Source organism: Protopterus annectens, chromosome 1.part1, assembly GCF_019279795.1.
Source record: "Protopterus annectens isolate FY-2018-M chromosome 1.part1, PAN1.0, whole genome shotgun sequence".
Lineage (NCBI taxonomy): Eukaryota > Metazoa > Chordata > Ceratodontiformes > Protopteridae > Protopterus > Protopterus annectens.
In genome coordinates, this window is record NC_056726.1 from 117,938,627 (window position 1) to 117,954,191 (window position 15,565).

General features: G+C 39.2%; 1 protein-coding gene across 1 annotated transcript in view; it reads left to right on the forward strand.

Annotated features, from left to right (window-relative positions):
- Positions 1-15,565, forward strand: part of LOC122814238 (dynein axonemal heavy chain 5-like) — a 3,525,594-nt gene that overhangs the window by 316,673 nt on the left and 3,193,356 nt on the right. Inside the window, exon 13 of the mRNA XM_044086840.1 lies at positions 2,852-2,978. Coding sequence (XP_043942775.1) covers positions 2,852-2,978 — 127 coding nt within the window. The remainder of the gene's footprint in view (positions 1-2,851; positions 2,979-15,565) is intronic.

Here is a 15,565-nt window from a genome sequence, read left to right on the forward strand (position 1 = left end):
ACAAGTTTTAATGACCTCATGTGCACACCTCTGAGATTTGACTGTGAGGAATAACACCACAACCCCCCCTCCCCCATATAACCTACAGCAGCTTTCTGTACACAAACAGCCAAACAGGGCTGGTTTTAGAATGGGTGCAGTTGAGAGCAGAGGCCATTATCAGCTTTATCCTAATAGGGTCATATCACAGCCCTGCTCAGGTTAAAGAGCATAATCAGAAAAAAAATATTTTTTTTTCACTTCATTTTTTTCTCAGACAACAGTGTTTGTGGGGTCCCCACACAATCAAGAATGATTAAGAGAGCCCTCTGTATCCATTTATACAGTCTGGGGAGTAGGGATCCCCCAGAGTCTTAGAAGATCTAAGTGTCTGAATGTTCTGGGATACATTTTATGACTTACTTTTGAAATATAATTATCTACAGTTTTTACTGACACTCAGAAGAATAATGTATGTGTCCTGGCATTATTGTGTGTTTGCACAGATAAAACTCGCTAACATTTTCACAAACACACACACATTATATATTATTTCAGCAATACATTTTGCAACACTGGTACCAGCACACCAGATCAGTGACTGCTGTTAAGCAGTCATCAAACAGCAGCAGCAGGAATGGGTCACTTTTATTTACCTCAGTGAGGAGTAATGCAAACCTGTCACTGTGATTTCACACACCTTCCCTGATTTTGCACATAATTTTGTTGTGTTTTGTAACAAGTTTGATTTTTTTGATTTGCTTGCAAATCATTCGGGATTACATACAGTCAATAAATCCAGACATTAGAGTTTTATACTTAATGTCCAAAAAAAAAAAAAAAAAACATGTTGATACAAAAGGTGTTGTTCTATTATCTTTTTCATTGAATCAGAGTAATATTTAAAATGTGTTCCTGATTTTGAGCCTTTATTCTGCTATTAATGGTATTGCGCTGAATTCTTCAGTGTAGAAGTTGTGAGTTACAGTAGCTGGTATTCTGCAAGTATTTATAAAACTCCCTAAAAGAGAAAACCATCCCTGAAGATGAGAAGTATTAGCTCTTCTTAAAATCCAAGGTATGCACGCACATTGGTCACACTGGGCTGATGTACGCACACTGGTCACACTGGGCTGATGTACGCACACTGGTCACACTGGGCTGATGCACGCACACTGGTCACACTGGGCTGATGCACGCACACTGGTCACACTGGGCTGATGCACGCACACTGGTCACACTGGGCTGATGTACGCACACTGGTCACACTGGGCTGATGCACGCACACTGGTCACACTGGGCTGATGCACGCACACTGGTCACACTGGGCTGATGCACACACACTGGTCACACTGGGCTGATGTACGCACACTGGTCACACTGGGCTGATGCACGCACACTGGTCACACTGGGCTGATGCACACACACTGGTCACACTGGGCTGATGTACGCACACTGGTCACACTGGGCTGATGCACGGACACTGGTCACACTGGGCTGATGTACGCACACTGGTCACACTGGGCTGATGTACGCACACTGGTCACACTGGGCTGATGCACGGACACTGGTCACACTGGGCTGATGTACGCACACTGGTCACACTGGGCTGATGTACACACACTGGTCACACTGGGCTGATGCACGGACACTGGTCACACTGGGCTGATGTACGCACACTGGTCACACTGGGATGCTGATCTCTCTAGTGCTTGCCTTGCTCATGTCCATTATCAGCTTTATCCTAACAGGATCCTAGCACAGCCCTATTCAAGTTAAACAGAATAATCATGAAATTAATACATTTTTCTCCTCATTTTCCCCAACCAGCAGCAGCTTTTGTGGGGTCCTCACACAGTGAAAGAAGATTAAGGGGGCCCTTTGCAGCCACATGTATTGCAGGTACCTAAAGCAGGCTATGTTGTTAGTTTTAGTGTAGAGAATGTCCACCAGCAGGGTTTAACTAAGCCATGGACACTATGTTAGTGGTAAAATATTTAATGGAATTGTGAAAGCCCTTGCTTGATAAAACACTATTACTATAAGCAAAGATATTGTTGAATTTTAAAGGAGATATAAGTAAGCATTATTATTCACCTGGTTTATTAAGTATACAAGATTGATGATCTAGCTTTTGTTGGTTTGACAGACATGTTACAAAATATCAAGGTAAGATAACTTGCTGTGGTTGGGGGCCCCCCAGGAACAGGGGGCCCCCAGTGACGGCATAGTTTGCTGGTGCCTAAAGCCGGCTATGCAAACAGCACTCTAATTACTGCGAATTACTACCTTTCAACTCTTCTCTCCTGCAGTGTTGTTAGTCTGTGTGATCATCTGTGGTGCTCCATTTTAGCTGTTCTCCATCTCTCTAGAATATATCACTGATTATTTGCATGCCTCTCTGCCCTTCCACTAGCCTTTACCTGAGTCAGGTGAGGATAGCAAATCTTTACTTGTAATGTATATATGCTTCATACCTATTAAGGTTCTCTGCCTCCTGCTCTTTATTGATATTATTCTACAAGACTGAATTAATGCTGAAATGTAGGTTCTTCCAGCCTCTAGCTGGGATGAACTGTTGTTCTTCTTCCCTTCTTCCTGTCTGGTTTGCCTCACTTGATTCAAAAGATCTACGGCTCATTGTTTTGTGCAATTCTCTAATAAACCAAACTACTGTTCACTATATAATGGATTATATTACTAATAGTTATTATTTACCTTTTATGAACTATCTTGCAATTCATTTTATGTCTGAAATTTTTCTTGCCCAGTGTGCATATTTATCAGAACAGATATAGATACAATGTTGTTTTACTGTGCTATGTTAAAAGGTTGAAGAGATTCACACTAGACTTTGTCTATATTTTAAAAGTACACTAAGCTGTCAAAAGAGACAGAAGGACTAAGGAAACCCTGCCGTGAAGACCTGTTGGGAGATGATGGAAGTGAGAGTGGAAGTATCGGGGAGATGGCAGGACAGGAAGAGTACACTGCTACAGGTAATTTATAGGCATGGCAATTCTAAGTATCCACTATGGATATTGTTACTTTACTGATGGCAAAATCATTGAAGCTCAGTCATTTTCATTGAATAGGCTGGTTTGACTGTTATTGGTAATTTTTTGAACTTACCCTTAGGCTTGGTAACCTCAGCTTTAGAATGCTGGAGGGTGCGTGGGTGCAGTTCTCTTTATGAGGAGTATGGGGAACCCCATGTAAAGTATTTGTCCAGTGTTAGTCTGTTTACTATCTTTGATTCAGTCAAATCAAGAAAAACAGTGGTATATGCAGGACAAAAAAAAATGACCAAATAATCCAAAATAGTCCTGCTAATAAGAAGCCTAGAAACACAAAAAAAAAACTTTTAAAAGGCCTCAAAAGCTTAAGTGTAATACACACACAACTCCAGTACATTGGAATGTATTGAAACACTTCTTTAATTACTTGATAATGAAACCAGTAAAATTCATTCAATCCCACTTTTATTTACTTTTAAAGATACAGTATTTGAACATATACAGTATTTTAAATGAAAAAAAAGGATGATACTTAAGTAATACATAGAATATATATATATATATATATATATATATATATATATATATATATATATATATATATATACACACCTATAAACATTGAAAAAACAAGTTTCTTTTATATCCTAAAAATCTAAAAGATATTTCTTTTTTAACAATAAAATCAGTATGCTTAATGACCATAAGATATTTTTACCAAATAATTGTTAACTTCAGTTTGAAAGCACTTAATTTCAACGCTAAAGTAAACAAAATCATTCAGCCCCATGGAATTGTTAGCACAGAGAGATAGCTGCCAATACAGTTCTCTATATTCAAATCCATCCTCCCATTGACCTTCCCTGGGGTATCTAGAAATCTGTTCAAGTATTAACAAAATATAGATTTATACTTGTCCAAAGGAACATTTTACATTTTTTAGCAGTGTTGAAATTAGGGGTTTCCAAGTTGTAGTTAATTATTATTCGGTAGAACTATATTATGCTTATTAAGCATACTGTTTTTAATTATAGGTTTATAGGTTCATAGGTTCATACTTGGCTATCTGCCCTAGGGCATTTATAAGCCTAGCCAGAATGTGTTTGGCTTTCGCCACCCATTTTAAATTTATTTTGCTATGCCCTTTTTCGAGGTTAGTATACTGTGCCTCTGTCTAACAGTGACACAGAAGTGATACCCAGGGTAAACCTACGATCTCCCATCCACTCATCAAGATTCCTCTTGAAGAGAGTCAATGAGGGACTCTGCCTAACCTGGACTGGGATTTTATTCCAGAGTGAAGGGAGCCTCTGGGTTATGAATCTGTCCCTCCAGCATGTCCTATTTATTTCAGTGCTGAGGTTCAAGTCTCTCGAGCACATAGCTCGATGGGATTTGGATTTTCTGAGGTGCAGCATGTCCATTAATTCCAGGTTGGACATGGCTTTATACGTCAGGCACAGATCGCCTCTGAACAGGCGGTATGCCACTGAGTAGAGCTGGAGTTTCTTTAACCGGGCAGCATATGGCATCTGTTTGAGCCCTTTGATCCTCTTGGTGAGGTATTTTTAGGGTCTTTCCAGTTGCTGCAGGTGTCTGGTAAGGTACATCCCAAAAGGGGCATTGTACTCAATTATGGGCCTGATGAGGGACGAGTAAAGAGGCACGATGACCTCCCCTGATCTAGATGTGAATCCCTTCATGATTAGGTGGGCTATATAAAATGTTTTTCTAACCACTTTGGCCACATGGTTGTCAAATGAGAGATTGCTAACAAAATTGTTAACAAAATAAGTATATTTTAGATTTTTTATGATGTAAAATAAACTTTTTTAAATGTTTTTAGGTGTATATATTCTCTGTATTACTTATGTATCATCCTTTATTTATTTATTTATTTGTTTATTTAGTTTTTGTCTTTTAACATACTGCATATGTTTAAATAATTTACCTTTAAAAGTAATTAAGAGTGGGGCTGAATAAATTTTATTATTTTATTTAATTATTTTTTTATTTAACATTTGTTTACCGGGCTAGTCTATGTGGATATAAGTCCATTTTCAGTAGAGGCCCGGGGAGAAAAGCTCCAAAAAATTACAAACTATTTAATACAAATCAAAGTTAGAGGGCACTTGTGATCATGAAGAAAATCCAAAATTGTTTGGTTATGTTAACAATAACAGATAAAATAATTAGAATACAACAACAGTTAAAATCACAATAAAAAATCTCATCCCATTAAATCCACAACAATAAGTTTTTTTTTTTTTTGTTAATACAAGGAGTAGAGAGGGGATTAGTGATGGTACAATGAGACAGAAAGAAAAAAAGGGGGGGGGGTACAGAGAGGTTTGCTAAGAATAAGATAGGAAGGAGAGGTAATGAAGCTGGGAGAAGTAGTTCAAATTTGCAGGTTATGTGGCATATAGAATGAGAATAGCACAATGTGAAATAATTTAGGAAGAGTAATCTAGTAGTATGCAGGAAGGGAGATTTTAAGTCAGGGTTGCTGCATGGACAGAGCCAGTGGTTTGTGAGATAAAGTTTTAGCTTCTTTTTGAAGAGTGAGGAAGAGGAGATTGTAGTGAGGTCTGTTGGGAGTTGGTTCCAGCATTTCCCTACTACATAGGAGAAAACTGAGTCTTCTGCTTTATTATTGGATTTATGTGTGGATACTAAGTGTGTGAGATGAGCGCAGGTTAGAAAGATTTTTATAGGGACTGATAAGTTTGGTAAGGATTGGTATTTTTTCAGGAAAGTAAAGGATTTTTTGTGTTATAATAAGTTGCTGAGATAAGAGTTGATTGTACAATTCAAGCCAACCAAGTTGTTTTAGGTTGAAGCAGTTGTGAGTTCCAAAAGGGGAGCTGGTAGCAAAATGGGCTATACTATTATAGGCGGTAGATCATTTATTCAGGTTGGTTTTGGATAGGTTAGTATATAAAGGTGATGCATACAAGAGAGTAGAGATGAGGTGGGTGTGGGTGTTAATGGATTTAATAGTGGAATTAATATGAGTGTCATAGTTTAGGTTATGGTCGATAGTAACCCCTAAAAGTTTGGTTGTTGTGTCAGGAGATATGACTGTGCCATTTTTAGATACGATAGAGAAATGGAGTGTGTTAGCTTTATGTGTGGGAGTGAATAGCAGTAGTTTAGTCTTATTTGGGTTAAGGAGGAGACAACGCTGTAAGAACCAGTTTTCTACAAGCTGAAAGGCACTTTGGGTGAGGGATTGAAGTATGGTAGGGTTAGTGGCTGAGGAGATCAAGGTGGCGTTGTCAGCATATTGAATGGTTACTGCTTGGGGGATATTAGAGGCAAGATCATTAATAAATATGGAGAATAATAGAGGACCTAAGATAGATCCTTGGGGACACCAAGGGAGACAGGAAGAGGGGATGATAGAGTGTTTTCCCAGAGGACTGCCTGCTTTCGATTATCTAGGTATGACTTGAACCACTGTAGCGCCAGAGTATCAAGTGAGAGTGATTTCAGAAGATTCAAGAGTATTTGATGATTAATCATGTCGAATGCTTTGGAGAGCTCTATAAAGACAGCAGATGAGAAGATGTTATTATTGCTGTTTTTATTTATGCGATCGGTAAAGGAAAGAAGGGCAGTAGTAGTGCCATGTGGGGGGGGGGACAAAATCCATGCTGGGAGGGGCTAGTAGATCATTAAGAAGGAGGTGGTCGAGCAATTGTTGGTGTAAACATTTTTCCATGATTTTAGCTAAAGGAGAAAGAAGGGCAATAGGATGGTAGTTTGAAAGTTCTGTTGAGTTTCCACCTTTATGAAGGGGAATAATACGAGCGATCTTATTGATCCTCTTCATTCATTGACTGGTCGATTTTTATATATAAAGTGTATTTATTTAGTGTTAAAATAGTTTGGACGAAGTCCATTGTGGATGAAAGCACTTAACTCATTTGTCAAGTAATTAAGGAAGTGTTTCAATACATTCCAAGGTGTCAAAGTTGTGTGTGCATTACGCTTATACTTTTGAGCCCTTTAAAAGGTTTATACTGTTGTTTTTTTTTTTTTTTTTTGCATTTCTGGGCTTCTTATTAGCAGGACTATACTGGGCTCAACAGGGTTCTCTTAAGACTGTCTTCGTTGTATGGCACCATATCCAACTTTCATGTTGTACTAAGCTTACTAAGCTGCATTAAATGTAAATGAAGATGAATGACTACATTACATTTTTTATTGGTCAGTGTGCATTATACTCAGTACAATACTGTGTTGCTATGAAGTAATTATGAGAACAATATCTACAGATACAACTAACAGTGCAGCTGTATTATATGATTTTCATATTTACGGCAAAATGCAATTCTAAACTGCCTCAAGTTGGGTTTGTTGGCATCTGGCCAGTTTAAAAAATACTGGGTGTCTGTCTGAGTGGTTTCAAAATGACAGGTATTTTGAAAACATATCAGTTCATTTTAATTGAAGAAGCTAAGTACTCTGTTGAACATTTTAATGGTTCTTTCTGATAAAAAGTGTGAAACATTGTGTTGTCACACTTCATACTTTACTATGAACCTGTTCAGCTTTTATCTGTGAACTGACTGATTTGCAATAAGAACAAAATGGGGGAAAGCAGATACCTATTATATTTTTCTTTCTTTTTGAATGTTTAGCACATGGATCATTTATCCCCCTTCAGTACTTAATCAGTCCATTAGTTTCCTTGTCCTTTCTATCCACAACACACCATGGGCACTATTGCCTCTAAAGTGAGGAATTGCATTTTTTGAGCTCTCTTCCTTTTGAATACCATAATCCTTGCCTGGTTCAAGATTTTTTCTTTAGTCCAGTCCTGACTCTACCCCTCTATTACTTGGCAAGCACATTGTCAGGACAGAACATGCAGTGTTGGCTTGTGGATACATGTTTCGTCACATCCTTCCTGGTTAAAGTGCTATACACTGTCAAACAGATCTCATCAAACTCTGCTTGATATTGCTCCAAAAAGCTAGAACAAGCCACTACCTTCCTGTCCCAAACACGGAGAAGGAAATAATTGTCAGCTACTTCCATTCCTCCTACCATTTCATCAGGTTCCAGTGTCAGTGAATTCATCCTCTGTGCTACTAAATCACTTGTAGACCAAAGCGGCATGAATTCTTTGTTTAAGAGACTATGACTTGAACATTTCACTAATAATGCTGATGTCCATTTAGGGTATGTACAGGTTCAAAGCTTATACATGACATTGGTTGTACACCATTCCCTTTAGACTTTCATTACAACAAGTGCCAAACATTTGCCAGAATATCTACATTTCAGATGTAGATTATAAGATGATCAAAAATTGAGAAATCAGTGACATACTTGATCTGTGCTCAAATATTGGCTTGGTACTCTGTAGGAGCTGGCCGTAGAGGATGGGAATGAGTGGATACTGGTGACTCAGCCAACCCAGAGGGAGGGAGGGAAGAAGTGGGGTAATTCTGGTTTGCCACTTGGTTCATAGGTTAATAGGTATGTACTAGGCTATCAGCCTATATATTATTACAAGCCCAGCCAATAACTTGGGCTAAACCTATGGGGAGCACTGGATGTTATATCCATGGAGCACAGGTCTAGGGGCCACAAGCTACCAATGTGCAGATGTCGGTATCAAAGGATTCACCATATTGAGGCATGCTTCCCATGGTGACAGAATGCAATAGAGTTAAGAGAGCTGCAGAAAGTGAGGGGAGCCTACTACAGATAGGGTAGTCTTCCATGTACGGTCAGCAATCTGGCTCTCTCTCTCCCACCCTACTCTTACTGCTGGGAGAATATATGGGATAACTGGGTCTCCTGGGCAAGAACAAATGAGCCATAGAGCTCTCACCTAGCCCAGGAATGCTTGGCTGTCACCCTCCCTCAAAAAAATGGGTTAATTGACTGCAGGAAGACCACTTTAGGTAAGGTTCTATAAAAAAAAATGAATTGTGAAATCAGTTTGCGTTCTTTTACAAAAGACTGGTTGTATGCCATCTGCAGACCAAGTGACATTTCATTTATTATATGTTTTAGAAACTCTGATATGCTATATAGGAAAAAGGTTCAAGACTTTGCAGGGCTCTTAGATATATAAAAAAAAATTGGTGGGCTAGTCCAGGGACACTTTTCAGCCACAAATTAGGTCAAGGTGGTAGTAACAGAATGATGATACAGTATAAAACTTCACAAGGTATGCCATGCAGAGAGCATTCACATGCAAACAGAATATATAGTGCTGTAATTGCAGTAAACTATAGCTATACAGAAGGAATGTATACGGTATTATATACATTCTGTATAGCGCTTGTGGAAATATTCTTAGTACTATTTAACAGATACATTTCTGCCATTACTGGTCAAGTCGTGATAAGCTAATTTTATTCAGGCAAGCCCATTGATTGTATCTTTAAAGAAGGTCAAGGAGGTTCTTAAATATGGGGTAATCTTTCAGTTTCTATACTCCTAGGTAAGTGAATTTCAAGGTGCAGGGGCGGTCTTGGAAAATATCTCAAAAATAGCTTTGTCAAATAGCTGTCTGACGAATGTAAAGACATTTTTTGACAAAAGTAAGGGATAATCTACTGCTTGGATATAGAGTTCTGTGTTCAACGGTAGGCAGTACAAGCAGCGTAAGAGACAGAGTAGTTACATGGAGGCATGAGCTGATACTGGCAGCAGTTCCGATCTCACATCTTTGTAAATAAACATGAAGTAGGGATACTGCTACCTCAGCCCACGTATCAGTCTTGAATTTCACTTTGTCGTCTCTGATAAACAATTTGACAGGCCAGGGTTCTGCCCCTCCTTTCACTGTTATCTTCTTCCACAGTAAGCACTTCCCTGGCGATTTTGCAGTCTTTCTTGTCCCCAGAAATAGCATGAGGCACTTTTGGCTGGGCACTTCCATTTCAAGTGATCTGACTTCCCACACCTGTAGCAAGAGGGTTTTAAAGGCTATTCCTGTACTGCTGGGGAAGCCTGTGCTGGCTTGTATGCCTTTTTTGGCTTCACGTGTTTCTGCTTTTGGTTTTTGTTGAAATACTACCAGTCTCTGCAAAATTGTAGCCCCAGAGGCATTTCTCTGAAGTCTGTTTTCTGTACTTTAAATGCCTCAGACTTTCTTTCCACGTTTATTCTTTTTCTGTTTTTGAATTTTTCTTCCCCTGCCTTCTTTTTGACAACATACTGTCTCTTTGTTGAGTCACTGCCCTGTCATAGATCAGTTCATTCTGGAGTATGAAGTGGGTCATACCATGCATTCTGACAAAGCATGTACTAATGCTGATCTCCTCTCTGGGTATGTGCTGCTTCAAAGCTCATGCATAACTTTGGTGTTACTGAACAGTGTTACAAAATCTGCACCATTTCCTTTAGACTTCCATTGCATTGGTGTGGGTAGTTACACTCTCAAATTAATATTGCTAGTGCTAACAAGTCAGAATGCAGGCAGCCATTGGTTCAATCACCAGACAACAGGTTTTATTTTATTTTCCTGGTTGAATTGCATTGAACTGAATGTTTGAACTGCATTCTATGCTTGTATGTTCAAAATCACTATCCAAGTGCTTTCTTAGTTGAAAATAGAAACTGTTCTTTGGAGAAACCAGGCATCTTCCTGCCCATCGACTCCTTGTTGACCCAGTAGCACTGACAATACCACAGAAGGCGGGGGTTACTGGGTTCCATCCACAGAATAGGTTGGTTAAATGTTTGCACTAACTTTCCAGGATAAAAGATGTCTCAAAAGTATTTTTTGCTGCCTTATATTGCTATAATGCTGCCATTTATCCATTGTTAATCTTTGACCTCTCCATATGTTATGTAATTAATTTCCTGTGCAGCAAATTTTAGTACTCACCCAGTCTTTTTCAAAGGATGCCTATAGGTTGATCCCAAATTGAATAGGTCATTTGGGAGGTCCTCAGTACTTAAGTAGTCCAGAGGATGAAGTACCTGTCTTTTCTTTAACTGGATGAAAGCGAGAAGCTAGAGATCAGACCTCTTAACCCCAGACCAGGAGAAGCCGCTACCACTCCCGGAAAGCCAAAGGAATTAACAGCCAAATAACAGGATAATCGTATCCAACAAGGACTGCTTAAGTACTGAGGACCTCCCAACTACCAGGCAACTTACACTGCTTTATTGTTTACCTCAGCACCTGCTTGTAGGAGGCTGAGTTTATACTTGCCTCCTCAAATCTGGGACTGCATGTCACCTTTTTCAAACTGAATTGATCCTGTATTACTGTTGGCTATGTGACATTTGGCTACACATTAATATCTTGCTATGACTTCAGCTCATCTTACCCTGCTACTACATGGTTCATGGTGATTGCCTTGAGCTGTTCTCTGAAAATTTTCTCTCTGCACTTCCTTACAGCAGATTTGTATTACTTTTTTAACCACAGGGCAAATCTGATGGCTCCTCTACATGCATCCTCTTGGTCCATTCATTCATGGGGTGAAAGTGAGGCACTGCCAGGCTAGGCAGGAGCCCTGCATTCCATTTGTTCCTGCTCAGGTAGCCCAACTGGCCAATTTGTTCTTCCATGGCAAGAGTAATGTGTTGGGAAGTGGGCTAGCATATTGGTCTTGCAGAGCTACCTACCATCCACTGTGGAGCACCCACCCCCTCCCTCGTGGAAGCATTTTTGAGCTTTGCTACTAGTGCCTTGTCACATGGCATACGTTCCACACGCTTCCTCAGCTATCTAGAGATGCACAATGGCAGCATGTGCTCACAAGCTCATGTTCTGTGAGAGCTGACATTTTCCTATACTATATATACTCTTTCTCCTCACTAATCAGTCACAGCAGTTATGGCACCATGTCATGCCTCACACACCTGGTCTAGTCTTTTGCTGGTCACCTTTAACTGCTGTAAACCACCCAGTTAGAAACCACTAGCTTTCCTGATTCAGATGATCTTATTATACCAGTGGATTCCCAGTTTAAATAAAGAAACAACTGTGAGCATATACATACTTTTTTTAGCTGGTGGTGTCACAGCATACCTCTTAACTCCTTAGATCAAGAAATCTGGACAAAGTCATAAACAAAAGTGGGACAAAGGCCAAAAAATGGGATCACTCCTCACCATGACTCCATTGTACCCACTTAAAAGTCAATCAAGATAAGCATCTTACTGTTCTCTGCAGGGAAAGAAGAATCCATTGTTGGTGGAAGCCTTCAAGTGGCAAATCGGAAGCCTCAACTCAGCAGGCATAATCCTCAGAGATTTCAATATTAACATGTTATTAATAAGTGTAGCCCATCCCTTTTTATAATAAGTGTAGCCCCATCCCATTTTATAATAAGCATAGCCCATCCCTTTTTATAATAAGCATAGCTCATCCCTTTTTATAATAAATGTAACCCATCCCTTTTTATAATAAGCGTAGCCCATCCCTTTTTATAAGTGTAACCTATCCCTTTTTATAATGTGTAGCTCCATCCCTTTTTATAATAAGCATAGCCCATCTCTTTTTATAATGTGTAGCCCCATCCCTATTTATAATAAGTGTAGCCCATCCCTTTTTATAATAAGTGTGGCCACATCCCTTTTTATAAGTGTAGCCCATCCCTATGAACATCCCTTTTTATAATGTGTGGCCCATCCCTTTTTATAATAAGTGTAGCCCATCCCTTTTTATAATAAGTGTAGCCCATCCCTTTTTATAATAAGTGTAGCCCATCCCTTTTTATAATAAGTGTAGCCCATCCCTTTTTATAATAAGTGTAGCCCATCCCTTTTTATAATAAGCATAGCTCATCCCTTTTTATAATAAGTGTAGCCCATCCCTTTTTATAATAAGTGTAGCCCATCCCTTTTTATAATAAGTGTAGCCCCATCCCTTTTTATGTGCAGCCCATCCCTATGAACATCCCTTTTTATAATAAGTGTGCCTCATCCCTTTTTATAAGTGTAGCCCATCCCTATGAATATCCCTTTTTATAATGTGTGGCCATCCCTTTTTATAATAAGTGTAGCCCATCCCTTTTTATAATAAGTGTGGCCACATCCCTTTTTATAAGTGTAGCCCATCCCTATGAACATCCCTTTTTATAATGTGTGGCCCATCCCTTTTTATAATAAGTGTAGCCCCATCCCTTTTTATGTGCAGCCCATCCCTATGAACATCCCTTTTTATAATAAGTGTGCCTCATCCCTTTTTATAAGTGTAGCCCATCCCTTTTTATAATGTGTGGCCCATCCCTTTTTATAATAAGTGTAGCCCATCCCTTTTTATAATGTGTGGCCCCATCCCTTTTTATGTGCAGCCCATCCCTATGAACATCCCTTTTTATAATAAGTGTGGCTCATCCCTTTTTATAAGTGTAGCCCATCCCTATGAACATCCTTTTTTTATAATGTGTGGCCATCCCTTTTTATAATAAGTGTGGCCCATCCCTTTTTATAATAAGTATAGCCCATCCCTTTTTATAATAAGTGTAGCCCATCCCTTTTTATAATAAGTGTAGGCTATCCCTCTTTATATCTTCATGATTTCTCTCACATCTTCTTAAAATATAATAGAACAGATAAGCACAGGTGCAGGGAAGATGTACTCTAATGAATCTTATTCTTTCCAAATAATAGCATTGTCTTTAACCATGCTTTGTCTAAATGCATTAGAGGTAATCTGACAATGTTTTCCATACATAACCCTAATAAAATACAAATATCACAAAAACGTCTACACTCTTGCAAGATTTATAAATGCATTATGTTCTTGCTCAGCCAAGAATTATCAAGCACCATTTAGTGTCATTTGCACATCCTTCCACAAGATGAAGATGCATCCTGTTTCATTCAGCTCTTCTCAGTCCTCATCAGTAAGTATGCACTTATCCAAAAAAGTATCCATGCATTAACACTGGCCTACATATTGATCTCAGCATATTTGGTACAGTATAAAATAATTCAAACAATACCATACCTGCAAGCAAGACATCTAATTTTATTGAGCAGGAGAAGTAGCACATATGCAACCCCCCCCCCCAAAAAAAAAAAATTTTGGAACTCTGTTTTTAGTGTCCATCACCCTAGTTAATAAAGCAGTCCATCACCCCTTCACCAGCTGAATGACACCTTAGTAGTTAAATGCTTTTCAAAACACTTTCTCATTTCTGATAAAAGTTCAACTCCAGTTCCATTCTATTACAAAGTGCATATCAGGCACTTACAGATATCCTTTTCTTCCTCTTCTAATAGTTCATACCTCCTTTGTCAATAATCTTCTCAAGAGTACTAGGTCTTTAGTAACAGGCAACCTCCTACAAGACTTTTAAAAATGACTGCTCCCATCATTGCTACTACAGAAGTGTCAATGTTAACCCCCAGCTTGCAGTCATCTGCAAACTTAGTCAGCTATAAACCGTCAGCATTTTCTTCAACTTCAGAGAAACAGATGCCAAAAAGTAGCATGCCCACTACTGAGTCCTGGGAAAGTCTGCTAGTGACTGGCCTTTTGGTAGAGATGGCTTCACCTATTTTGACCTCCTGGGTTCTATCAGTGAGCCAGTTGCCTATCCAGTGGGTGATACAAGGGTTTATACCTAAATTAGTGAGCTTATCTATAACACATGAGTGTGGTATTCTATCAAAAGCCTTGGCCAGATTGAGGTAAGCTGTGTGCACAGTTTTGCCTTCATCCATTGCTTTGGTGACTCTCTCAAAGAAATACACCAAATTTAATAGGCATGACCTTCCTTTAACAAAGCTGAACATTGATGGGTCCAGAGTTTGTAAGTTATTATGTCCTAATTTTTCATGTCCATGATGATTCGTTCCGTGGTCTTACATATGAGGCTGGTTAGACTTATAGGCCTGTAGTTACCTAAATCAGTGGTTAGACCTCCTTTGTGCAAGGGAATGACTGTAGCCATCTTCAATTTCTTGGGCAAAAAACCTGACTATAGGCTCCAGATGAAAAGTGATTCAAGTAGAATTCAGACAGGACCCATGAAGTTAGAAATGAGGAGTCTACCTCTTAAAAAAGGCCAGTCACAAGTGGAGTCCCTCAAGGATCAGTCCTTGGACCGCTCTGTTTTGGCATTTACTTCTCAGAAGTCAAGGCCAATGTCAGCGGTCTCTGGCTGACTAAATTTGCAGATGATTGCAAATTAGGAGCTGTCATTAAATCTCACACTGGCACAAATGTTCTCCAGGAGGGGCTGACACATACAAACAACTGGTGTCAAGAGTCATGGAGTACAACTAAATGCCAAGAAATGCATAATACTATCCTTTTGGGAATTCATCCATCCCTGGTAACTATCATTTTGAGAACACACCCCTTAGAGTTGATCCAGTAGTATGGGAGTTAAGGACCCACATAGATAGTAATCTAGCCTTTGATCATCACATGTCTACAGTGGTGAGGAAATCATTCTATATTGTGCAACTTATAAACCAAGGTATGGCATCTAAGTTCAAGGCAGTCACTGTTCCACTGTATTCAGCATTCATCAGACCTATCATTGAGTACAATGCCCCCTTTGGTATGTACCTAACCAGGCATATCCAACAACTGAAACGCCTAAAGATGTTCCTCATTAAAAGAA